Source organism: Eremothecium sinecaudum, chromosome VII (assembly GCF_001548555.1).
Source record: "Eremothecium sinecaudum strain ATCC 58844 chromosome VII, complete sequence".
In the NCBI taxonomy this organism is placed as follows: domain Eukaryota; kingdom Fungi; phylum Ascomycota; class Saccharomycetes; order Saccharomycetales; family Saccharomycetaceae; genus Eremothecium; species Eremothecium sinecaudum.
Genome location: NC_030898.1, coordinates 746,390 through 769,707, shown reverse-complemented (window position 1 = coordinate 769,707; position 23,318 = coordinate 746,390). Strand labels below are relative to the sequence as shown.

General features: G+C 39.6%; 15 protein-coding genes and 1 non-coding gene across 16 annotated transcripts; 9 read left to right on the top strand and 7 right to left on the bottom strand.

The window, feature by feature from the left end:
- Positions 1-50: 50 nt before the first annotated feature.
- Positions 51-1,784, top strand: AW171_hschr74413 (amino acid permease; the record flags this gene model as incomplete). The annotated part of the gene is made up of 1 exon (XM_018133885.1): positions 51-1,784. The coding sequence occupies one exon, from the start codon at positions 51-53 to the stop codon at positions 1,782-1,784; it is 1,734 nt and encodes a 577-aa protein (XP_017989374.1).
- An 831-nt stretch (positions 1,785-2,615) lies between these two features.
- AW171_hschr74412 (amino acid permease) lies at positions 2,616-4,382 on the top strand (the record flags this gene model as incomplete). Its single annotated transcript, XM_018133884.1, has 1 exon — positions 2,616-4,382. One exon carries the CDS (start codon positions 2,616-2,618, stop codon positions 4,380-4,382), a length of 1,767 nt encoding a protein of 588 aa, XP_017989373.1.
- Positions 4,383-4,754: 372 nt separating this feature from the next.
- Positions 4,755-6,509, top strand: AW171_hschr74411 (HGR037Cp; the record flags this gene model as incomplete). The annotated part of the gene is made up of 1 exon (XM_018133883.1): positions 4,755-6,509. The coding sequence occupies one exon, from the start codon at positions 4,755-4,757 to the stop codon at positions 6,507-6,509; it is 1,755 nt and encodes a 584-aa protein (XP_017989372.1).
- Positions 6,510-6,878: 369 nt separating this feature from the next.
- Positions 6,879-8,642, top strand: KRS1 (lysine--tRNA ligase KRS1; the record flags this gene model as incomplete). The annotated part of the gene is made up of 1 exon (XM_018133882.1): positions 6,879-8,642. One exon carries the CDS (start codon positions 6,879-6,881, stop codon positions 8,640-8,642), a length of 1,764 nt encoding a protein of 587 aa, XP_017989371.1.
- Positions 8,643-8,793: 151 nt separating this feature from the next.
- TRM7 (tRNA methyltransferase TRM7) lies at positions 8,794-9,720 on the bottom strand (the record flags this gene model as incomplete). Its single annotated transcript, XM_018133881.1, has 1 exon — positions 8,794-9,720. One exon carries the CDS (start codon positions 9,718-9,720, stop codon positions 8,794-8,796), a length of 927 nt encoding a protein of 308 aa, XP_017989370.1.
- Positions 9,721-10,078: 358 nt separating this feature from the next.
- On the top strand, positions 10,079-10,732 carry RSM10 (mitochondrial 37S ribosomal protein uS10m; the record flags this gene model as incomplete). Its single annotated transcript, XM_018133880.1, has 1 exon — positions 10,079-10,732. The coding sequence occupies one exon, from the start codon at positions 10,079-10,081 to the stop codon at positions 10,730-10,732; it is 654 nt and encodes a 217-aa protein (XP_017989369.1).
- Positions 10,733-10,771: 39 nt separating this feature from the next.
- AW171_hschr74407 (uncharacterized protein) lies at positions 10,772-11,170 on the bottom strand (the record flags this gene model as incomplete). Its single annotated transcript, XM_018133879.1, has 1 exon — positions 10,772-11,170. One exon carries the CDS (start codon positions 11,168-11,170, stop codon positions 10,772-10,774), a length of 399 nt encoding a protein of 132 aa, XP_017989368.1.
- Positions 11,171-11,630: 460 nt separating this feature from the next.
- AW171_hschr74406 (HGR032Wp) lies at positions 11,631-12,344 on the bottom strand (the record flags this gene model as incomplete). The annotated part of the gene is made up of 1 exon (XM_018133878.1): positions 11,631-12,344. One exon carries the CDS (start codon positions 12,342-12,344, stop codon positions 11,631-11,633), a length of 714 nt encoding a protein of 237 aa, XP_017989367.1.
- Positions 12,345-12,566: 222 nt separating this feature from the next.
- On the bottom strand, positions 12,567-13,616 carry ECM2 (Pre-mRNA-splicing factor ECM2; the record flags this gene model as incomplete). The annotated part of the gene is made up of 1 exon (XM_018133877.1): positions 12,567-13,616. The coding sequence occupies one exon, from the start codon at positions 13,614-13,616 to the stop codon at positions 12,567-12,569; it is 1,050 nt and encodes a 349-aa protein (XP_017989366.1).
- A 217-nt stretch (positions 13,617-13,833) lies between these two features.
- Positions 13,834-13,878, bottom strand: AW171_hschr74404. Its single transcript, XR_001930128.1, has one exon. It is a non-coding gene; the product is annotated as an HGRSNR47 (small nuclear RNA).
- Positions 13,879-14,191: 313 nt separating this feature from the next.
- On the bottom strand, positions 14,192-14,785 carry NRG1 (transcriptional regulator NRG1; the record flags this gene model as incomplete). The annotated part of the gene is made up of 1 exon (XM_018133876.1): positions 14,192-14,785. One exon carries the CDS (start codon positions 14,783-14,785, stop codon positions 14,192-14,194), a length of 594 nt encoding a protein of 197 aa, XP_017989365.1.
- Positions 14,786-15,455: 670 nt separating this feature from the next.
- HEM13 (coproporphyrinogen oxidase) lies at positions 15,456-16,433 on the top strand (the record flags this gene model as incomplete). Its single annotated transcript, XM_018133875.1, has 1 exon — positions 15,456-16,433. One exon carries the CDS (start codon positions 15,456-15,458, stop codon positions 16,431-16,433), a length of 978 nt encoding a protein of 325 aa, XP_017989364.1.
- Positions 16,434-16,546: 113 nt separating this feature from the next.
- RPC11 (DNA-directed RNA polymerase III core subunit RPC11) lies at positions 16,547-16,885 on the bottom strand (the record flags this gene model as incomplete). The annotated part of the gene is made up of 1 exon (XM_018133874.1): positions 16,547-16,885. The coding sequence occupies one exon, from the start codon at positions 16,883-16,885 to the stop codon at positions 16,547-16,549; it is 339 nt and encodes a 112-aa protein (XP_017989363.1).
- A 158-nt stretch (positions 16,886-17,043) lies between these two features.
- On the top strand, positions 17,044-18,885 carry ORC2 (origin recognition complex subunit 2; the record flags this gene model as incomplete). The annotated part of the gene is made up of 1 exon (XM_018133873.1): positions 17,044-18,885. The coding sequence occupies one exon, from the start codon at positions 17,044-17,046 to the stop codon at positions 18,883-18,885; it is 1,842 nt and encodes a 613-aa protein (XP_017989362.1).
- A 312-nt stretch (positions 18,886-19,197) lies between these two features.
- Positions 19,198-21,897, top strand: AKL1 (serine/threonine protein kinase AKL1; the record flags this gene model as incomplete). The annotated part of the gene is made up of 1 exon (XM_018133872.1): positions 19,198-21,897. One exon carries the CDS (start codon positions 19,198-19,200, stop codon positions 21,895-21,897), a length of 2,700 nt encoding a protein of 899 aa, XP_017989361.1.
- A 221-nt stretch (positions 21,898-22,118) lies between these two features.
- TSC3 (Tsc3p) lies at positions 22,119-22,514 on the top strand (the record flags this gene model as incomplete). The annotated part of the gene is made up of 1 exon (XM_018133871.1): positions 22,119-22,514. One exon carries the CDS (start codon positions 22,119-22,121, stop codon positions 22,512-22,514), a length of 396 nt encoding a protein of 131 aa, XP_017989360.1.
- Between the last annotated feature and the right edge of the window lie 804 nt (positions 22,515-23,318).

The following is a 23,318-nucleotide window of genomic DNA, read 5'->3' as shown; positions in this document are numbered from 1 at the left end:
ATACATCTAAGAATATATTTTTACTCTTGACATAACAACATTGCTGTTTAATGTCAGATATTACATCTAATTCGTCCCTGAAAAAGGATCTTACAAACGGTGAAACAGTGAAGGTGTCAATCACATCTGCTAAGGAGAAGAAAGGTCTTTTTGTAAGATTTGTTGATTCTTTCAAGAGAGATGACACTTCTATAAATGCTGAAAGTAAAGAAAATGACGATCCAGAATCTGGTGTTACGTCAAAGATGAAGAAGACTATTAAGTCTCGTCATTTATTGATGATTTCTCTTGGAACTGGTATCGGTACTGGTCTACTTGTTGGTAATGGACGTGCATTAGCTAAAGCTGGTCCAGCGGGTTTGATGATTGGTTACATCGTTGCCTCTGCTATGTTGTACTGTATTATCCAGGCAGCTGGTGAATTGGGTATCTGTTACTCAGGTCTTGCTGGTAACTACACTGCCTATTCTTCCTTCCTAGTGGATCCTGCTTTAGGTTTTTCTGTATCTTGGGTTTACTGTATTCAGTGGATGACAGTTTTCCCATTGCAGTTGGTCACCACATCTATGATCATTCAATACTGGACGGATATCAATCCCGATATCTTTGTCGCAATTTTCTATGTTGTCATTGTCTTCATTAACTTGTTCGGTGCTGCAGGTTATGCTGAAGCAGAGTTTGCCTTCAATACATGCAAAGTATTGATGATTATCGGATTTGTTATCCTTGGTATAATTATTAATGTCGGAGGAGCTGGTACCACTGGCTATATAGGTACTACCTATTGGAAGAACCCAGGTGGATTTGCTAATGGCTTTAAAGGTGTTTGCTACGTTTTCTGTTTTGCCGCGTTCGCATACGGTGGTATTGAAGTCATGGTGCTATCAGCATCTGAACAAAAAAACCCAAGAAAGTCCATTCCAAGTGCATGTAAGAAGGTTATCTACCGTATCTTATTCATTTATTTGTTCACTACTGTTCTTGTGTGTTTCTTGGTTCCATACGATGCACCAGAACTAACTGCTACCGGCACTCAATCCAGTGCTTCCCCATTCGTTCTTGCTGTTGCCTCACACGGTATTGGAGTTGTCCCACATATTATTAACTCAGTTATTTTAGTAGCTGTTATGTCTGTTGCAAACTCTTCCATGTACTCGGCTCCAAGATTGTTATTATCATTAGCCGAGCAAGGATACGCTCCAAAAATGTTCAAATATGTTGATAGAGAAGGTAGACCATTATTGTGTTTCATTGTTGCAATGATTGTTGGTCTGCTAGCATTCGTTGCTGCATCTGATGCTCAAGATTCTATCTTTACGTGGTTATTAGCCATCTCTGGGTTATCTCAAATGTTCATCTGGATGTCTATTTGTCTCTCACACATTAGATTCCGTGATGCAATGAAGGCCCAAGGAAGATCTCTAGGTGAAGTAGGCTACAAGTCTCAAACTGGTTACTGGGGTTCTTGGATTGCAGTGATCCTGGCTTCTCTCATTTTGGTCGCCCAATTCTGGGTATCTCTTTCTCCTGTGGGTGAAGATGGAAAACTGAATGCTAACGCCTTTTTCCAAAGTTATTTAGCAGCTCCAATTTTGGTGGTGCTATATTTCGGTTACAAAATTTATCACAAGGACTGGAAACTCGTCATTCCAGCCAATGAAGTTGATTTGATCTCGCATAGAAAGATTTTCGATGAAAAAGAGTTACAGGAGGAGGACCGCGAGTGGCAACTTAAAATGAAGGATGCTTCTATATGGGTCAAGATGTACCATTTCTGGTGCTAAAAAATTTCCTCGGAAATGCTACGCATTAAAACGTTTTCTGCAGTTAAGTGAATCTAAACTGACAAGAGACCGTTTGTATTGTACTATACTATATAGTTTTGTATTTGATATTATTGACAGATCTTTTAATGAATAGTCTTCGAATCGATTTTGTATCACAAAAACGTCATTTTTAGTACTACTCTGTTATTTCGTTACATTCACCTGACGTCTTACCTTTGTTCATAACTAAAAGGAAAATCGTTCAGCCGGGTATTCAACATCAGTAAAGGCGTTTTCCCTTCTTGAGCGGCATATTTTCAATTTATTTCCGTGGAGAGTATACGGTGGGTTTATGAGTGCTCATAATACGGAAGGCTTTTTTTCCTGAACATTAATTGCTTTTCTCCAATTCCGGCAATGCAGCGCCGAGAAATAGCCTCGACACAGAAACATCTGCAGCGACGGTATAAATGATTTGCCGCTCCGAAGGCCTTTATCATATTCTTGCATAATAACAATAAAATATCTTACCTCGGAACGTTAGCACGAAGTAAGCGTGTTATTTATTTTATCAAGATTGCCATAGCAAGAGCCAGCATAAACAAAAGTGCGTTGATAATCAGCGAAAAAAGTGATGTGCGCTCATTTGGTTTAGCGATGTCGCTTTTATTTGGATATAGCAAAAAGTAAGGAATCGCTTTCCTGATATCTGTTACTAGACATAATATATATAAGTTAAAAGTACTTTTACAAGTGCGCCGAGTTATCCTGTGATAATGTTTTAGTAGGTTTCTAAAGTGTAAAACTTAATTGTAAATCTTCCCCTAACCATATATTAGTGAGGAGGATATGCTAGGTTTTGTATCGGATAAGCCTATGGCTACCACGACGGTAGCTCAGGATTCATCTTCAAGTACAAATTCTGCAGTTATAGCTGAGAAAAGTCAGTTACAAAGATTCAAGGACTCCTTTAAGAGAGCGCATGGTACAGAAAAGGATGACCATGCTATAGAGGAACAGGGCTTCGGTTCCGAGTTGAGTATGGCTCAAAAGAAACTGAAGCAAAACATAAAAACCAGGCATTTGACCATGATTTCGCTAGGCACTGGTATCGGTACGGGTCTACTAGTTGCAACGGGTAAAGCTCTTCATTATGGTGGTCCAGGTGGTCTATTCATTGGATTCCTTTCTTCATCTACCATGTTGTACTGTGTTGTTCAGGCTTGTTGTGAGCTAGGTGTTGCTTACTCAGGGTTACCAGGTAATTATAATGTGTATCCTACATTCCTGGTCGATCGTGGTTTTGGTTTTGCAGTATCTTTAGTCTATGGTTTACAGTGGAGTATTGTGCTGCCATTAGAGCTTGTTACCGCTTCTATGACCATTAAATACTGGACCGATACTGTAAATCCTGATGTCTTTGTTGCTATATTTTATGTTTTCATCATTGGTATTCATTTCTTCGGTTCAAGAGGCTATGCTGAAGCAGAGTTTGTTTTTAATAGTATGAAGGTCATTCTTATGGCCGGTTTTGTTATTATGGGGATTGCCCTTAATAGTGGTGCTTCCAACCAGGGATATATTGGTGCTAGATATTGGAGAGATCCTGGCAGTTTTGCAGGTCCACATCACATCGATGCTTTCAAGGGGTTATGTTCTGTTTGGGTCCAAAGTGCATTTGCGTACGGTGGTTCTGAATTTATTGCTTTGACAGCGGCTGAGCAAGCTAACCCTGGCGAATCTGTGCCCCGTGCTACTAAGAGATGGGTATATAGAGTGGTCTTCGTCTTTTTGTTACCTATTCTCTTGGTTTGCTTCTTGGTGCCTTTTGATTCTGACAAATTGCTAGATTCACCAAGTAATCCATCTAGTCACGCTTCTCCATTTGTTCTTGCAGCCGAATTCCATGGTGTGAAATTTATCCCTCATATTATTAATTTCATTATTCTCACATCAGTCATCTCCGTCGGGAATTCAGCGATGTATTCCGCACCACGTATTTTACTATCATTGGCTGAAAACGGTCTATGTCCAAAAAGTTTTACCTACGTAGACAGAGAAGGTAGGCCGTTGGTAACAATGATTGTGGTGTGTATTTTCGGTCTCATTTCCTTTGCGGCTGCATCTGAAAACCAAGAATCTATTTTCACTTGGTTGAGTGCGATTGCAGGTTTGTCCCAATTGTTTACATGGACTGCTATATCTCTTTCCCACGTTAGATTTAGGTCTGCCATGAAGAAGCAAGGCAGATCACTTGGGGAGTTAGGTTATAAGGCAAAGACCGGTTCCATTGGCTCATATTACGCCATTTTCTTCAATATTGTTGTTCTAGTCGCACAATTCTGGGTTGCAATTTCCCCCATTGGTAATGGCGGAAAATTGAATGCTGAGAAGTTCTTCCAAAACTATCTTGCGTTCCCATGCTTGTGTCTCTTCTATTTCGGGTACAAGATCTATAACAGAGAAACCAAAATAATCATCCCTGCTGACAAGATCGATCTGCAATGCCACAGGCAAATATTCGATGAAGAGATTATTAAGGAAGAAAAGTTGGAGCGCAAGAATCGTATGAAGAGTGCATCGTTTACAAAGAGATTATTCGATTTCTGGTGTTAAACATGGAGTGGGACTTTGGTAGTAAACCTAATGCTAACCTCAACATGCGGTTTGATGATATCATTATTGTATTGTTTTAGTTAGTATGTATATATGCATTATATCACATATTCGTAATGTCAACGTATTTTTAAGTGTCACGTGAGCTATCGTTTAATAATGGGCGCCCCCCACCCACACATTACCGCTTTTGGAAGATGACTGAACCTTATCGGTCATCTTATCTCACTAAGCCAATTTTTTTTGGAAATAAAGAAAGTTAATGATCCACTGGATTGATGCCTCTTCGATCATCTGGATGCATAAAAAGAGGAAAGTTTTGAATTTGTGACTTTCTTGAAGACTCCGAAAATTAATCATAGTCTTCTTGCAATGGCAAAAGTGGAAGACGGCTTGAAGCTTGAGAAAACTCTTGCTTCTCAAACCGAATATGTGTCAAGTAGTAGCGGTGAAAATGAGAGAACCAGTTTATTACACCGGTTTGTGGATTCCTTTAAGAGAGTGGAACTAGGTGAGGTACAAGAAGGTGAAGATGGCGAAGATGGTGAAACCAAGACGGATATAAGAGTGAAGCTGAAGCAGGACATGCGTAAGAGACATGTGTGGATGATGTCACTAGGTACGGGTATAGGTACGGGTTTGTTGGTTGCTAATGCAAACTCTCTGCGGTTCGGTGGTCCAGCTGCCCTGTTAATTGGTTATATCTTGGTTTCTATGGTATCCTATGTCATGATGAATGCTGCTGGTGAAATGGCTGTGACATATCCTACTTTGCCAGGTGGATATAATTCTTACTCTTCAATTTTCATATCGAAACCAATTGGTTTCGCTACTACGTGGGTTTACTGTCTACAGTGGGTTACGGTGCTACCGCTGGAATTAATTACTGCTACCATTGTTATCAAGTATTGGTTGTCATCTTATGTGCCGCTTTTCATTACGATTTTTTACTTAATGATCCTGTTCGTCCATTTCTTCGGTGTGTGGATGTACGGAGAAACTGAATTTTTCTGCAACGCGGCTAAGGTTATAATGATAACTATGTTCCTGATTTTAGGTGTGATCGTCAATTGTGGAGGTATCGGTAACAGTGGGTATATTGGCGCCAAATACTGGAATGACCCTGGTGCGTTTGTGGAGGGTTCTGCACTTCAAAAGATAAAGGGCATCGCATTTGTGTTGGTTACTGGTTATTTCTCCTATGGAGGTATGGAACTCTATGCGCTATCCGTAAATGAGTTGCCAAACCCTAGGAGGGCAATTCCAAGCGCATGTAAGAAGGGTATTTACCGTATTCTGATTGTTTATATTACATCCATGGCTTTGGTAACGTTCTTGGTCCCTCATGATTCTGATCAATTAGTTGGAGCTGGTTTTGAGCGTCTTGCTTCTCCTTACGTGATCGCAATGTCACTACATGGTGTCAAGGTTGTTCCACATATAATCAACGCTGTGATTCTCATTTCTGTGATTTCTGTTGCAAATTCTGCTATGTTTTCCGGTCCAAGGTTATTATGTGCATTGGCAGAGCAAGGTTATGCTCCAAAGTTTTTAGATTATGTTGACAGAACCGGTAGGCCCTTGACTGCACTACTTGCTTGTTCTATCGCAGGCCTTCTCGCATACACCGCAGTTGCAAAGAATGAGGTCGAAATTTTCGAATGGTTGGCCGCTATTGCTGGACTTTCAGAAGTGTTCACATGGGGTGCGATCTGTTTATCACACTACAGGTTCAGAAAGGCTATGAAGCACCATGGAAAATCCCTAGATACTGTTGGTTACAAGTCCAAAACTGGTGCCCTTGGATCCTTTGTAGCCGTTTTCTTCTGTGGTCTCGTTCTTGTTGCTCAGTTATGGGTTGCTATCTCGCCTATGAACTCTGCTGTTAAACCAAGCGCAAATGCCTTCTTCAAATTATGCATGGCTTTACCCATCTGGATCTTCTCGTGCATCGGTTATTGTATATATAGTAAGAACTGGAAGCTACTAAATCCAATAGAATCTATTGATGTGGATTATGGTAGGAGGATCTACGATGCTGAGGTCTTGAAACAAGAAGAATTTGAATACGCAGAAATGATAAAGAATCGGGGATGGAGAGCCAGGATAGTTGCTTTTTGGTGTTAAGAGGTTCTGGATTGTTAACGGGAGATGTTAAGAGCCAGCGCAATGTGAAATAGAAATCAAATTGGCTTAATAGAAATATCCATGTATAAATCATATGTATGCATTCGAAAGCATCTGGTTTAGGTATGCTGATTTAAGTAATCAAAAGATAGTGTTATTGTGTGTTAATATTCTCTTCTCTACCTTCTCGACCTTCTCGACTAAGTCTTGAAATCTGGATTTAAAGTCAGGGTAGCTTTGAAAAAATTTTCAGGCACATAGTAACATTCATCAATGTATATTAAATTATTGAAAGCAGCGAAGATAGACATTACTGAGCTCTTGGAATTTCTACTTTAGTATCCAGTACTGTTATATTAAATATTCATCATGTCTCAGGAAGAATCTGTTCAACAGACCACTGAAAATGTGGCTAACCTTCATCTGGATGATGTAACTGGTGAGATGGTTTCAAAATCTGAATTGAAGAAGCGTATCAAACAAAGACAAGTTGAGGCCAAGAAAGCTTCTAAGAAGGCAGCTGCTAAACCAAAGCCAGAACAAAAGAAGACATCAGATGTGTTTGCTGACCTTGATCCTTCTCAATACTTCGAAGCAAGATCTCGTCAAATTCAAGAATTGAGAAAGACTCATTCTCCAAACCCATATCCACACAAATTTCACGTTTCTATCACTTTGCCGGAGTTCTTGAAGAAGTATGCTCATTTGAAGCGTGGTGAATCTTTGCCTGAAGAGAAGGTTTCTATTGCTGGTAGAATCCATGCTAAGAGAGAATCTGGCTCTAAGTTGAAGTTCTACGTTTTCCACGGTGATGGTGTTGAGGTTCAAGTCATGTCACAATTGCAAGACTATCACTCTGAAAGTGCATATCAACAAGATCACGCTTTGTTGAAGAGAGGTGATATTGTTGGTGTCGAAGGTTACGTTGGTAGAACCCAGCCAAAGAAAGGTGGTGAAGGTGAAATATCAGTGTTTGTTTCACGTATTCAATTATTGACACCTTGTTTGCATATGTTACCTGCTGACCACTTTGGTTTTAAGGACCAAGAAACTAGGTATAGGAAAAGGTACTTGGACTTGATTATGAACAAGGAAGCCAGAGGTCGTTTTCTCACAAGATCTAAGATAATTACTTATATCAGAAAATTCTTGGATCAAAGAGACTTTATTGAGGTTGAGACTCCTATGATGAACGTTATTGCTGGTGGTGCTACTGCTAAGCCATTTGTAACCCATCACAATGATTTGGATATGCAAATGTACATGAGAATTGCTCCAGAATTGTTCTTGAAGCAGTTGGTTGTCGGTGGTATGGACAGAGTATATGAAATCGGTAGACAGTTTAGAAATGAAGGTATCGACATGACTCATAACCCAGAGTTTACTACTTGTGAGTTTTATCAAGCTTACGCTGATGTCTACGATTTGATGGACATGACTGAATTGTTGTTTTCCGAGATGGTCAAAGAAATCACCGGTGATTACAAGATCAAGTTCCATCCAGATCCAAATAACGCAGAAAAGGAATACGAAATCAACTTTGCCAGACCATGGAAGAGAATTAACATGATTGAAGAATTGGAAAAGAGATTTAACGTTACCTTCCCACCAGGCGATGAACTGCACACTGCAGAAACAGGTGAATTTTTAAAGAAGGTTCTAGCTGACAATAAAATGGAATGTCCACCACCTTTGACGAACGCTCGTATGCTGGACAAGCTAGTCGGTGAACTAGAAGACACCTGTATCAATCCAACCTTCATTTTCGGTCACCCGCAAATGATGTCCCCATTGGCTAAATACTCTAGGGATCAACCAGGTTTGTGTGAACGTTTTGAAGTGTTTGTTGCTACTAAGGAAATCTGTAACGCTTACACTGAATTGAATGATCCGTTTGATCAAAGAGCTCGCTTCGAAGAACAAGCCAGACAAAAGGATCAAGGTGACGACGAAGCTCAATTGGTTGATGAAACATTCTGTAATGCCTTGGAATACGGTCTACCTCCTACCGGTGGTTGGGGTTGCGGTATTGATAGATTAGCCATGTTCTTAACTGACTCAAATACTATCAGAGAAGTTTTGTTGTTCCCAACTTTGAAACCAGACGTCTTGAAGGAGGAATTGAGCAAATAAAGTGTTAAAACCTGCAATATAAAGTAGCTGCTTTTTGTAAATTTATATATATTTTACATTTTACTGAATATATAGGACTTAGAGAATAATTTTGATTCCGCTACGAATAATCTAAAAAATATGATGCATTAAGTGCCAAATGAGTACCCATTCAATTTGCTGTGTTTCCTGATACTTCAACTTTACCATGCAAAGAGCGTTTTAATTCTAAGGCACGCTTGTATGGAGGATTTGTAGGCATTTGCACTGGCTCTAATGGTGTTGCTTCATGTGCATCAATAGGGTAAGTTGCATCGCTATCAAAAGAATCCAATCCTCCACAAGAAATAAATTCAGCAATGTCACGCCGCTCCTCATGAAAATCTGTAAGTTTATCTTTTAAACTCAATCTACCAATTGAACAACCTTCGAAAAATTCCTCTACTGATGCGTTAGGATCAAGATTTGGGATCCATCCTTCAGGCGGGCTATAATTTTGGCACACAATAAAGCTTTCTAAAGATGTCCCACGTGAAGACCTAGGTTTAGCGCAAATCACTGTTTTAAACAGGTAGCCAAGCTGTGAATATAACATATCTATATCTCTTCCACGGAAAATCTTAGCAATGAAACAGCCGTCTTTTCTAAGAAGACATGTCGTTAATTGTAAAGCACTTAATATTAACTGCTGTTGCACATATTCATCTAATTCATGTAATCCAGTAACATCCGGTGCACCATCACTACAGACTAAATCCGCTTTCTCTCCCTCGAAAAGTTCCATGATCTTGTTCAAAGTTCTAGGATGCGTGATGTCTGCTTGTAATGTTGTTACATGATCGATAGGGGACATCGGCTGAAGATCTACAGCAACAATCTTCTTTCCTTCAACATTCTTACCATCTGGAAAAAGTTTTCTTGAAAGCACCTGTGACCAAGAACCAGGGGCAGCACATAAATCAACAACTCTCTGAACATTATCTAAAATATGGAACTCATCGTTGAGCTGTAGTAATTTGAACGCAGAACGAGCACGGTACCCTTGTTCTTTAGCCTTACGATAATATAAATCACGCTTATCCTTACTACTCTTTCCCATGTTTGGAAGTGCTAAATATTATACTAGTCGTACAAGGACTTGTTTTTAAAGTTATGTTCGTAAGTTGGTCTTTTTTTAAAATGTAGTACGACATTTCTACAGTAGTACACCTAAAGCTACACATGACTTGAGAGTTACCATTTACGGTTATATAACTACAATATATTGAAAAGTAGGCATATATAATCCACCAATCGCTGAAGGACCGCTTTTTACACTTCGTTTGAATACTATGTATGTTTAATCATAGATGTATTTTTCTTAAGAGTGACGAAAAATTTTCCCACTCTTAACATTATTCAACTTTTCTACGAAGTTAGTATTTGCCCAAACTAATAGCATATCCTCAAATTCCGGAATGATCTCGAGATTACCTTTTAGGTTAATAGGGAGGTTTCAGTCTACTCTAGCTGCAACAGCTGTGCAAGCTAGGTCTGTGCCAAATCTGAAACCAACTCCAACTCCAATACAAAAATTAAACGCTATTGAAGATAAGCAATTACCCAGATCAGTTGAGGCTGTTTATCATAAACCTTTAAAACATCCAGTCAAGTATGGTGATCTTGTAGCAGACCTGCAATTGCGTTCTTATACTACCGAAAGTATGGACTTCTTTGCAGACTTCATAATTAGAGTGGGATATTACTTGGGCATGCCGATGACTGGTCCAAAGCCAATGCCCACAAGAAGGGAACGTTGGACAGTCATAAAATCGCCTTTTGCGCAAGCAAAGACGAAGGAAAACTTCGAAAGACATACGCACAAGAGATTAATACGTGTCTGGGACACTAATCCAGAAGTTGTAGAAATTTGGTTAAGTTATATTACCAAGCACAGTATACCTGGTGTTGGTTTAAAATGTAACATCTTTCAGCGTGAAGGTATTGAGTTAGAAGAGTTGCCTAAAGACATAAAGCTTCCATCAACTGAAGATGCGCAAACTTTGGACGAGGTAGTGGGCGCTAAAGTTGTTGAGCTTTTGTCAGACCCAGAATTTAAAAAACACTTGTAAATAACATAGATAAAGAACGATATATAGATTTTTAAGATATTACCCAAACATTCCCCAATCTTCTTCCAGCTCTGCTTGCGAAGTGTCGATCTTTTCCTTGTGCGACAAAACGTCATTTCGACACATTGGACATGTTGTGCTCTTGGAGAGCCAAACTGAAATGCACTGAAGATCAAACATGTGACCGCAATGAGGCAGTTTTATTATTAAAGGATAATCATCGTCTAAATAGACACAGCAGCATATCGCACAAGCGTCATCTGCCTTAATTTTTTGTTTTGGGACCCTTGGTAAAGTATCAACGTACCCCTCGGGAACTCCACGTTTTCCACTATCATTAAGCCACTCCAGCCACTGCTCTTGTAACTCTTCCGGTATAAGTTGAGTCAATACCTGTATTAAAGCAGAATTTTCCTCGTCATTAACACTGTTGAACATCCTGTTCAACTGTGAACGAAGTCCCGTCCTTATATCATGTTCTTCTGTTGGCAGAACTACTGTTAGTATTTAGATACAATCAGGTGCTAGCAAAATTCAACGAAGTTTCACATACGTTCATAACTATACATATCCTATTAGTGATAGGTGGCAATTTCTCCGTTTGGATTGAAAATATGCCCCATCTGCTCTATATATTGTATAAAAACATTGAGATAACAGGAAGGTTACTTTTTTGTTTAAAAAGTAGCCAACCTACTACCTCCCGGAAGTCCATCAATAAAATTTCAAAATGTAAGGTCCTTGAAAACTTATATTTTAGTTGCTCAATCAGTGGATTTTTTTAAAGATGAACATCTTAGAATTATTTCGTTTGGCTTATCTACAATAATTGTAAGGCTCGTAAAAAGTTCATATTTGCTTGAAGCTTACTTATGAGTTCGAAGAACCGTAACAACAGTTACCAAATTAATATTTCACTTGCTTTTGTAGTTTGGTTATTGGATGCAGTGGTATTTAACCCCAATGATCTAATGGAGCTGTACCTAACTGAAAGATTACGAAGATCAAATGCAGACCCTTCGCCAAAAGACATTGTATGGCCATTAAACATTGATGAACCTACCATGTGCGGTACGAAAACAAAGTCATTGGTTTTATCGTAATATGACAATACTGATTCTAGGTCGGAGTCCTGGTCTCCAGATGCAGAACCTTGATACTCGCTGTCGCTGTCGCTGTCACTGTCACTGTCAGTGAATGTATCGCTACAAGCGTCGTCTCCAACCTGATCCAAGTTATGGAAAGTTACAAGCTCATTGCAATATGCATCTTCCAATCGTATCCGTTGGTTGTTGAGTAAAATTCCAGTCCTCTGCAGATAATTCACTAGTGTCATCAACGTTCCCATAAGAAATGATAAGAATACAACATAAAATGTCTCATTTACTAGACCAACTGTGCCTCGCGTTATAAATATCGGGTCTGGGAATGGAATTATTGGCGATGAAGGGAGGACTGAATAAATCATTTTGGGAGAATTTAAAGTATCTTTATTTGAAAATGTATATATTGTTTGGTAACGAACAATAATATCAAATAGCTTGTGGAACAGCGTTACAAAAGCCTTCCATGTAGACTCTAGTTTCATGTCTTTAATAATAGCAAATTTCATGTGTTATATATATATATATATCTGTCATCGCCTATGTCACCGAGCAATGGTATTATTATTCTTGAATATATATAATATATATAACATATATAAAAAATACAAATTTGTGTCAATAGTAGGTAGCTCTAAAGAGTATATAGATATTCCTATCTCCTAAGCACGACATTCGAATTTGACGCGCTCGCGTCAGTGTAGACGAGAAGAGAAAAAGACAAAAACTTATTAGAGCTCTAAGGAAGAGGCTCGTTTTTTTAATTTGCCTTTCTTATAAGTTGAGTTGTTGCGTTTTTTCATTTGCTTTGCTACTTTGCCACTAGTTGCCTTGTGAGTTTTACTACAACTTGCCTCAACATCGGCACGAATAGCGGATTTTGCCAGCTCTGAAATCTCTAGCCACTGTTTACGTTGAGATCCTAGTACTGCAACATTGAAACTAGGCCAATCTACAACATGGATATTGAAATTTCGTATATGTAAAACACCTTTTCGCAGAGGTTTACCTGTGTCAACTAATTGCACATAGATTTTGTCGATATTCAAAACAAATAGTTTGGCCAATTCCTCGCTCTTAAAGCGGATCCCAGCACACCTTGCTTCATGGCGCACAACAACAGCAACAGTGCTACGATCTTGCCATTCTTTTGTGCGAACTAGCTTTGAAATTACATCAACAATCTCCCATTCTGGCAAATTAGGTTCTATTCCGTACAAAAAGAATGATCTTGTGTTATCACCCTCCAGTCCAGTCGTCAAAAACAACGAGGAAACAACCATGTTCTTTTGGACAGATTGTGCAGCTTTGTCCTCTTCAGAACCACCCGGTAGAGCCTTGGATGCATCGCTGTTAAGTGCATCGCGGACTTTAACCATTAAGGCTTTCAGCCTGACTTCATCGCCGGTTAAAACAACTTCGTCAATACCAGTGTTTAATGCGAGAAAACGACTCGCCAGTTTGTGTGATACCTCTGTAGACGTTGTTTCATCTGTACCCTGTAAAATAGATAAAATTTGGTCTCGAAGATTAATAGGCAGCTTCCAGGACAAATCCAGCATACAACATTGACAAATATTACGCTCTGTTGCACATTTTGAACAAATAAGCGCTTTGGTAGGACGTGAGTTGCTGCCTATTTTGAAATGGTAGAGTGTAAAGGGCAGAGAGCATAGTTTACAAGCCGCACCCTGCGGCACTCTAGTCATGCGCACTTTCGAACCATTGCCGTCAGGACTAAAACACTGGTCGCATATAGTGGGAGAAGTCTGTGATTCCATATGAATGTTAGTGCCAAGCAAAGCAGGAGTTCGTTTACAAGATAACAACAAGATGTCTAGTAAAAGCTAACTAACAACTAATTAAATTCGGTGAAGGAGGTTGCTCAAAGCTAAAAAAAATTTACTTTACAGGAAAAAATTGGATAGCGCTCGAGTTAGGGTTCATTACAGGTTTGAATCAGGGTTAAAAAGCTGTCAAAGTTATTCCTCCTTTATAAATCGGATGAAGAAATTCAAGTTGTTAATATAAAGGTTTTCATCATACAAACACTGCTGTGCCCTTCTACTCCACGTCTTACTATTCCTATAATAAACCTACAAGCACTTCACCTGCAACAACAGGCTTCTGCTGAAACCAAGGAGGGAGCGTGAATAGTGCTTGCGGACCAGGTATTTTGTAGTATGTTACAACAAAAACGCTGTTAGAAATGAACAACAGAATTCGGGCAAAAGGCTGTATTTATACCATCCACGGATGACGGCCTGGCTAAAAAATCGCTTTACCCCATAGTTCGCGTCTCAGCCTTTGCTCAATTAGGGTACGATAGACAACAAAATTTAGTGTGGTGTACTGTTTATTTTAATCCGGTAACACCACCGGCATTCTTCTTCAAATGCGTGCGATAGTGCTGGAGACAATTGTCATGTCGGCTAAACCGCTGGCCGCACCCTGGAAAATGACAGGTATGGTTCTTCTCTCCTGTGTGAATTCGGTTGTGACGTGCAAGGTGACCCGACGTAGTAAAGCCCCTACCGCATGTGCGGCAGTGATGCTTACGCCGTTTCTCCAGCGGCTGTGGCTGCTGCTGCAGGCAATGTCGCTGTTGTTCTGTTAACTCCGTTGGTATGTGCAACTCTTTCTGTGGAGGCCGAGAGTCAGGCAAGGGTGTAAAAGCCGTAACCGGAGGTTGAGGCAGCATAACGTTATTTAACAGGCGCGACACATTTTGTTGTCCGGTCATGCGTTTAGCACCTAAGGGATCAAAAGCCCCGCGATCCAAAGCCTTTTTTAGATAAGATTCTAGGTAGTGTGAAGACTGGTGCACATTTGGGAGTGGGGGAAGAAGAACTTGGCGTTTTTGCACGGTTCTTTCTGAAAAAGCAACAGTTGGATGAAGAGAAGCAGCTCGATTCGGTTCTGTTATTGTAGCTAGTCGTACACTGTCCATGCTTGACTTGTTGATGCGCTTGAGTGCTCGTACGTTAATACTTATACGTACGCCTAAAGCTTGGTCCCTGGCTGTTTTTATGTCACGTCAGCGAACCTTTATATACATCGTCGATTGCTGTAGATATGTTGCACTGTGCCTTCTTGATCTTGTCCGACCAGCGATACGCAGGGTCCCTGCTTGTCCCTCGAAAACGAACCGCTAAATGCGGAGCAAAGCACGGCAAACCCCGCAGTTTACATACATTGTGTGGACGAACTTTTTGGTCGCGGGCCTGCGGGCCTGTAGTCTACACATGTGTGGAAACAGTAAATAAAAAAGGTTAGATTACTAAAAGGGTGCACCACGCGGGGTGCGTGAGGAGCCGGCTGTTTAAGCACTTCTGTTTTTAACGGAATAAAAAATTTTATTACGATTTACGAGATTAGAACAAAATAAGGTGACAAGTTTTGTACACAGCGAACAAGCTGTATGGGCTTGTAGTATGTTACTAATTCATTTCTGAAGTCTGCATACGAATTTCAGGCAACGGTAGTAGCGTTGTTAAATATTACATATATTTATATTTATATACTTATATTTATATATATATATATATACATTGTAGTTATTAATAAAATAAAATCTCCACATCATTACCTACTACCGGAGATAACAAGATAAAGATATAATGGCAGCAGGGGACCCTTCAAGCAGTATGCGCGCCCGGATGGAGGCACTAATTAGGCGGAAACAACGTGAAATTACATCTGGACTGGAATCCTTGGAAGAAACCGCAAGATTTAGGGAAGATACGTGGGAACGTGAGAATGATGGTGGTGGTGGTAAATCATGTGTTCTGCAGAACGGTTCAACATTCGAGAAAGCGGGCGTTAATATTTCCGTTGTCTATGGGGCCCTTTCTCCCGCTGCTATTCTTTCGATGAAGTCCGAGCATAAGAAGCTTGAGATTCCGCTTGACCCTATTACAGGGAAGCCTACTGAGGGATTGCAATTTTTTGCTTGTGGAATTTCTTTAGTTGTCCATCCTCATAATCCCCATGCTCCAACTACACATTTAAATTACCGTTACTTTGAAACCTGGAAGGACGATGGAACCCCTGCCGTTTGGTGGTTTGGTGGTGGAGCAGATTTAACTCCTTCATATCTATATGAAGAAGATGTTAAATTGTTCCACAGTATGCATAAGGAAGCTCTTGATAAGCACGATACGAGCTATTATCCAAAGTTCAAAAAATGGTGCGATGAATACTTCTGGATTAAACACCGTGGCGAGAACAGAGGTGTTGGAGGTATCTTTTTTGACGACTTAGATGAGCGTGACCCTTCGGACCTTCTAGCAATGTGTGAGCATTGTCTAGACGCGTACCTGCCCTCTTACCTACCAATCCTTGTTCGTAGGAAGGATATGCCATATACTGCCGAAGAGAAGGAATGGCAGCAGATTAGACGTGGTAGATATGTGGAATTCAACCTTGTTTTGGATCGTGGCACCCAATTTGGCCTACGTACGCCTGGTTCCCGTATCGAATCCATTTTAGTTTCATTGCCTATAAACGCAAAATGGTTGTATGATCATCATCCTCCTGCAGGGTCCAAAGAAGAAGCACTTGTCAAGATTTTGAAAAATCCCCGTGATTGGTTGTAAGAGCCACCCAAAAAATGTTAATAGAGTTCATGTTTATCATTTAAGGCATTATTTATTTTAGATCCTATATTTACATTTTCATTGTAATTTGACAATATAGTACTTTCACTGTCTTAGTTTTCTCTCCATTTATTACCACAACTTACGCATTTGTAGAAAGTGGTCATCGGCTCGTCCGCAGACCGAATCTGCAGTTGAAAAAAATAGGCTTTTTCACCTCCACATGAATCATAATTAGGACACTGTATCGCTGTCTGGTCAACGTTATCCCATGCTCCTTCCCCCCCTAATACATCATCAACTTCTTTACGCTGTAAATCTTGTCTGTCATAGATTTCGATGCCTTCAATAGGAAAGTCATACGGACAAGATGGACAGCTCATCTTATATATACCAGAGTCTGCCTTGCTGACAGGCAGCATATTATTACAATATGGGCAGAAAGAGAGCATATACGCAAATGATTTGTAAGTATTCCTAAACTGGGCCTTATCGGTTGAGATGAGAATTTATGTTTAGTAGTGAAATTTTTTGGCACTACTAATGAAAAATCATCACCAAAAATTTATCGTACTGAGAGCATCTTTATTTAAGGATATTTATATGAAAAATGGATGATGAAAATCTCGAGTCAGGTATTGTGGGACATTCTGGTATACTTGTAAGCCCAAAAGATTGTGAACCACAACAGCCAATTGAAACTCCCTTGAATACAGTACAGCGATTAGCATGCAAACCCACTGCAACAATGCGTCAGGGACGTTCATCCCCAAGACGAATAACAAAGGACTCTAAAGAGGTTATAGTTTTAGGTGTACAAGAGCCTGATGTTTCAATTTCACCTAAGAAAAGAGGAAGACCTCGTAAGCAAGCTAAGCTAAATGGTGGTTGTGAGATTCCCGACATTAATAGTAATAATGACAAATATGATGATAATGATAAAAATTCAAGCAAAAACCACACTCCTGTAGATCCACCGATATCACCTAGGAGGAAATTAAGAATTATAGAGTCTACTTCTCCCATAAAGCAGGTACAAGCTAGACGTAGTGGCACTGATGATACGGATGCCGGAGATGACTGTAACATAGAAAGCTTTGCTACAGCAGTAACAACTCCGTTTAAATCTCCACGATGTCAATTAACTTTTAACTCTCCTACTAAATCTCCTACTAATTCGAAGCATTCCGATATGGTATTGCCGCAAAGTCACCGAAGCATAAAGCTGGATCGTGATTTTGTCCCTACTCCGGTTCCAAACAACTACAAACTGCCTGATGACAGGAATCTGACCTATTTCTTTGATGGCTTTGAAGGTTACATAGATCAAAAGAAACCTTTAAGGGCACATAAAAAGTCGCGAAGCTCAATGGTGATGGCGCAGGCAACTTCCAAGGAGGAATTCTCATTGCTAAGTAGCGCTTTGAACCCGTACTTACATAACACGCCCCGGTTGGCGTTAAAGTCCCTACAACGTAAACTATTTCCGCAATACTGGTTTGAAGTGCTTCAAGGCTTCACCTTGTTGTTCTATGGGATCGGTTCGAAAAGGCAATTCCTCGACGAGTTTGTTGTGGAATATTTATCTCCCAAATTAAGTCTTCAATATGATGAAAACCTGAACTATGACCCCGATGCTGATGTCATGGGGGTTCCTGTGGTAGTAATAAATGGCTACAATCCTACATGTGGATACAGAGATTGCTTCCAAAGCATAGCTGATATCATGCTTCCAGAGGAACTTAGTCGCTCAGAAACGAAATACTGGAATAACCATGTTCACTTACAAATCCAAAAAATGATCAACTACTGGGCCCACGAATCCCCAGAGGTTCGATTAATAGTACTGGTTCATAACCTAGATGGCCCTATGCTGAGAAAAGATGCGTTTCAACTCATGTTGAGCTCTCTCGCAAGAATTCGCCAAATTGCAATTATCGCATCGATAGACAATATTAATGCTCCTTTGCTTTGGGATAGCCTTCGTTCCCAAACTTACAATTTTGTCTTCCATGATATTACCAATTACGACAACTATTCTATTGAAACGACCTTTCAAAATCGTGTTAACCTTCGTAACTCAGAAGTACAGGCTGGTGGTATTGACGCAGTTAAATACGTCCTGGAATCACTTACCGTGAATTCAAAAAGACTTTTCAAGCTCTTACTTCAGACAATCAAAGATACTATGGAAGCGGCAAAACGAATCAAGCTTACGGATTCTAGGCGTGCGGGAACCGCGTTCGGTGTGCCGTTCAAGTCATTTTATCAATCATGTGCTTCACAATTTATAGCCTCAAATGAACTGTCATTAAGGGCTATGCTGCGAGAATTTATTGAACATAAAATGGCACACATGGCAAGTGATAAAACAGGACAAGAAGCTATCTATATCAATTATACATTTGGTGAAATCAAGACTTTACTGTCTGAGATTCTAGCAGATATATAGTTACATGTTCACGTTAGGGTAAAGTAATATAAAACCCACTCATCCTGCTGAATAATCTAGGAAGCTTTCAAGTTATTTGTAAAGTAACCGCACCACCCGAGAAAAAAACAAAGACCTGCAACACACTCATATTCAAGGTGAATATAAAAGTATATTTTACATTTATAGTTAGTCGGTAGGCTGTTAATCTGGCATTGAACTACATTTGATTGTTATTTAAGTTATCAGGTAGCGGAAGTTATTCAGTCAACTAGTAATTGTCTGAAAGGATTCAAAACATAAAAAAAGGGTTTTCAGTATAACTGAGAGCAAATGAGTAAAAGTTCAAGTGAACAACCATCGAAGACTGATAATTCATCAGTTCTGGCGACAGGGCCTCCAGTCATTGAGAAACTGGCGTCAGGTTCTACCATATTAGTCGGTGTGCACAAGGTTGAAGTGATCGAGTATATTGCAGAAGGAGGATTTGCACATATTTATAAGGTTAAATTTATTGAATACAGCAATGAATTAGATAGACGTGACAGGGTATTACGCAGAGGTGATATAGCGTGTTTAAAGAGAGTGATAGTAAGTGATGAAAATGGACTTAATGAATTGCGCACTGAGGTTGAAGTGATGAAGAAGTTAAAGGGATGTAATAATGTTGTCCAGTATTACGACTCAAATGCAACCCGACAAGCTGATGGCTCACCAAGATTTGAGGTTCTGCTGTTGATGGAATTGTGTCCTAACGGTTCATTGTTGGACTATATGAACCGGCGCCTAGCTACGAAATTAACTGAAGGAGAGGTTTTGAAAATCATGCATGATATCGCCATGGGGCTTTCCCAAATGCACTATTTGCGCGCGCCATTGATTCATAGAGATATAAAGATTGAAAATGTACTCGTTGATGCTAATAATAACTTCAAGCTTTGTGACTTCGGTTCCACTTCAGCGTGTCTGCCAGTTGTTAGCAGTCATCAAGAGATCGCTGTTTTGACAAACAAGATATACATCCATACGACACCTCAGTATAGGTCACCAGAGATGATTGATCTTTATAGATGTCTTCCAATTAACGAGAAATCAGATATTTGGGCTTTGGGTATTTTCCTTTACAAATTACTATTTTACACAACTCCTTTTGAATTAACAGGTCAGTTTGCGATACTACATTCAAAGTATGATATTCCTCAAAATAACTTCTCTTCCAAGTTAATTAACCTAATGATTGTAATGTTAGCTGAGAATCCTCATTTGCGCCCTAACATATATCAGGTTATGTTTCATATCTGTTCTATGTTGAATTGTGAAGTACCTATAGAAGATATTTATGGACATGGACCTTATGACTTCGACAAGTACGCCAGATACCAAGAAAGACTGCAGCATCTACAGTATGAAATGTTGGTAACTCAGCAGAATGTGGGTTATGGTGACAACATTAACAAGTTGATTAATTTGTTTGTTGAAAATTTCGAAATTGCTCCGAGGCAACCAATCAATCCTGGCCAAGGAACTCAATCAAACATTGTCCCACAGCCACCGCAATCAAGTCTACCAGGATATTCGTCCACACAGCAACACGGTCAGCGGGTTGGCACTCTGCCTAAACCCGTACCTTCAAATATTTACAAAGGTAATCCACAACAGCCTAGTAGCATGGCTTCCGGAATTAAAAATAAAACTGCAAATGAATATGAAATAAATTTAGGGCGCAAGAATGCTAATGGCACTGCTGGAGAGGATAACTTCTTTCCTGTGCATCCTGACACACCAAAAAAAGCTGATCTGACAAAGGAAAGATTACATATGATGGCTAAAGGAGATAATGGCCAAATCACTGCACACTCGGACATATCAGATAAATCATTAGCACCAACAAATACTAGGAACTCTGCTCATATTACCACATCTGTGACAGTTCCTATGGCTAATCAAGGTGCTTCGGGACAAAAGTCGGTGAAGCAATATAAAAGTAATAATCCATTCCCAAAAATGGATAAAGACGAGTTTAATGCTGATATTTTTAACAGTAATCCCATGGAAGATCCGTTCTTTAGGGGGAATCGGACGTCTCAATTGCCTAATAAAATCCCAGATATTCGGGTCCATCAGCTTCCAACTGTAAATCCAAAACCTCCTGTTAGCTCCGTTCCCCTACCTCCTCCAATCATAAACATGGCTATGCAGCAGCCAAACCTTCCAATGTCTAACATTTCAGCACAGCAATTCCTAGATTTGCAAGGGGATCCTAAAACCTTATCTCAAGCATCCTACCAATCTTACTACCATAATAATAACATGAATGGTAATCAGAATATGGGATTTCCCGTTTACCCATATCATATGGATCCTCGATATTTGGACCCTCCATCAGCAGTAATGGCCAATCAGAATATTGCATCGGCTAGCTATGCCTCTCCAGAAACGCCAAGTGATAGTGAACCGCCATTGCTTACACTGTCGACTTCAGAAAAAGCTGCAGATATTGGTTTGGATTTGACTTATAATCAGGTTAACCTCTCACGAAATGGAAGCCTGAGTGGGAACGATGATCGAGAAGAAACTGGTTCCGATAACCAGAGCATTGTATTGACAAGTGAAAGTATAACTTTAGACTTGTCACATAAGGATGAACAGCTAGCTGGCTCTACAGTACAACATCATAGAAGCTCTTCACTTCAGAATACACTTCAGTCCTCTAAACACGATGAAGAGCATGTGCTGCCTAGCGTTCGCAATACTCGGCCATCTCTAGACTTGAACTTCCAGGAAATTGATCTATCTTCTTCCTCATCTCCTACACAATACAATGTCCCATTTTCAAAACACCAAAATCATCAGTACATTAATAATAACCAAAACAATGCCAATGCTTCCGTTAGCGATAACGCTGGTTCCCATAAGCAATCTACCTCAGGCAAGAAATCTACCACGGACTCAGAGCTTATAAAGACTTCTAAACGAGAACTGTCTTCCTCACCTCCTAGAAGGCGGTCTATCTTTGGCGTTTTTAAGACATGATAGCGTGGACATTACATTAACTCTCATCTATTTATCTAGATTACTACTCTATGTAACCCTAAAGCTGATTACAGTGTCTCTTTGGTTAGGCATACATCATCGTACTCAATATTACAAGGATTCACCAACAGAGATTCTCAGAAGAAATGTGTCCTGTCCTCGTGTCAAATGACCTCGGCATCGGTGTTGGGGACTTAAACTCTGCCAACATGAATTAACGAATGATAATTAAATATCATAGGTCAGGCTTAAGATTACCTTTCTACGATCCAGTTGCATATTGCGATTCCTCAGTTATGACTAAGTCTAATACGGCCTATAAGCCGTACAAGAAGGAGCGGGGCACTATGGTTTACACGCCAACTAATGTTGAAGAATCAAATGGTGGAATTATTGAAAGTGTCCGGAATTTCATAGAACAACTCTATTGGATGTACTACGTCCATTTGCCATACTATTTAATGACAGATTTTGATGCTTTCTGTTTACATACACTTTTTCTTGTGATGTTCATCTTGTCTTTATTTGGCTTGGTGAAATGGTTAGTGAGCCTTTATGGTATTTTGGATCAGAGCTGGAAGGGCTTAATGTATGTGAGTTCTGATCAATTGGGTTGAGTTCTATGTATAATAATGGTGGTTTCGTCAGAATACTCAAAATAATAGCATATAATTTTGAAATATATTTATAAAAACGTTAATAGATGCATAATTAATAAGCAAAGCTCGTCAAACGTGGAAATTAAGTATTTAGAATCGGTATCGCTAGCAGTTCATAATTCAAATATTAGCTTCTATTCTATGTTAGAGGGTTCACCGCCCTGGAATATAATTCCATGTGAATAACTACTGTCTCATGGTTCGGCAAACTTTATAGTACTTTAGGTACAGTTTTATTTGCCAAAAGCTGTTATCATGGAAGAATAAAAACTAGTAATATTTGTTTTGCAATCCTCATTGCTTCTATTCGTTTAGAGATCGATAATTGAGTATGTTTTGCCGCATATAACTTCAAATTTAAAGTCGGAAAAACACTTCGCAAACAACAACTTTTCTATCCTACTACAATCACAATTGTTTTAATGAAGTTCAAATGCGGACTTCATATACCTCATAGCTCAGAACCTGTTTTACAATGGATGGTAAATTAAAACTGTTAACGGAAACAGATACTTAAATTTCAAACTGCTTATAGTTCATCTGAAGTTCAATGATTTTGGATTTCAGATTGCATGGATAACATACCGCAAAAAAAAGGTTTTTATAGAGGCTTACGGCCTGAATTGGGCCAGACCTAGAATTGAGCTTATCGGATGTGAGTCAGCTAGCATTAATGAAATGGTGCAATAACAAATGGCAAAGCAAATTATTCTCTCAATTCCCATGTATCAATCTTCTGGTTTCAGGATCCATGATTAAAGT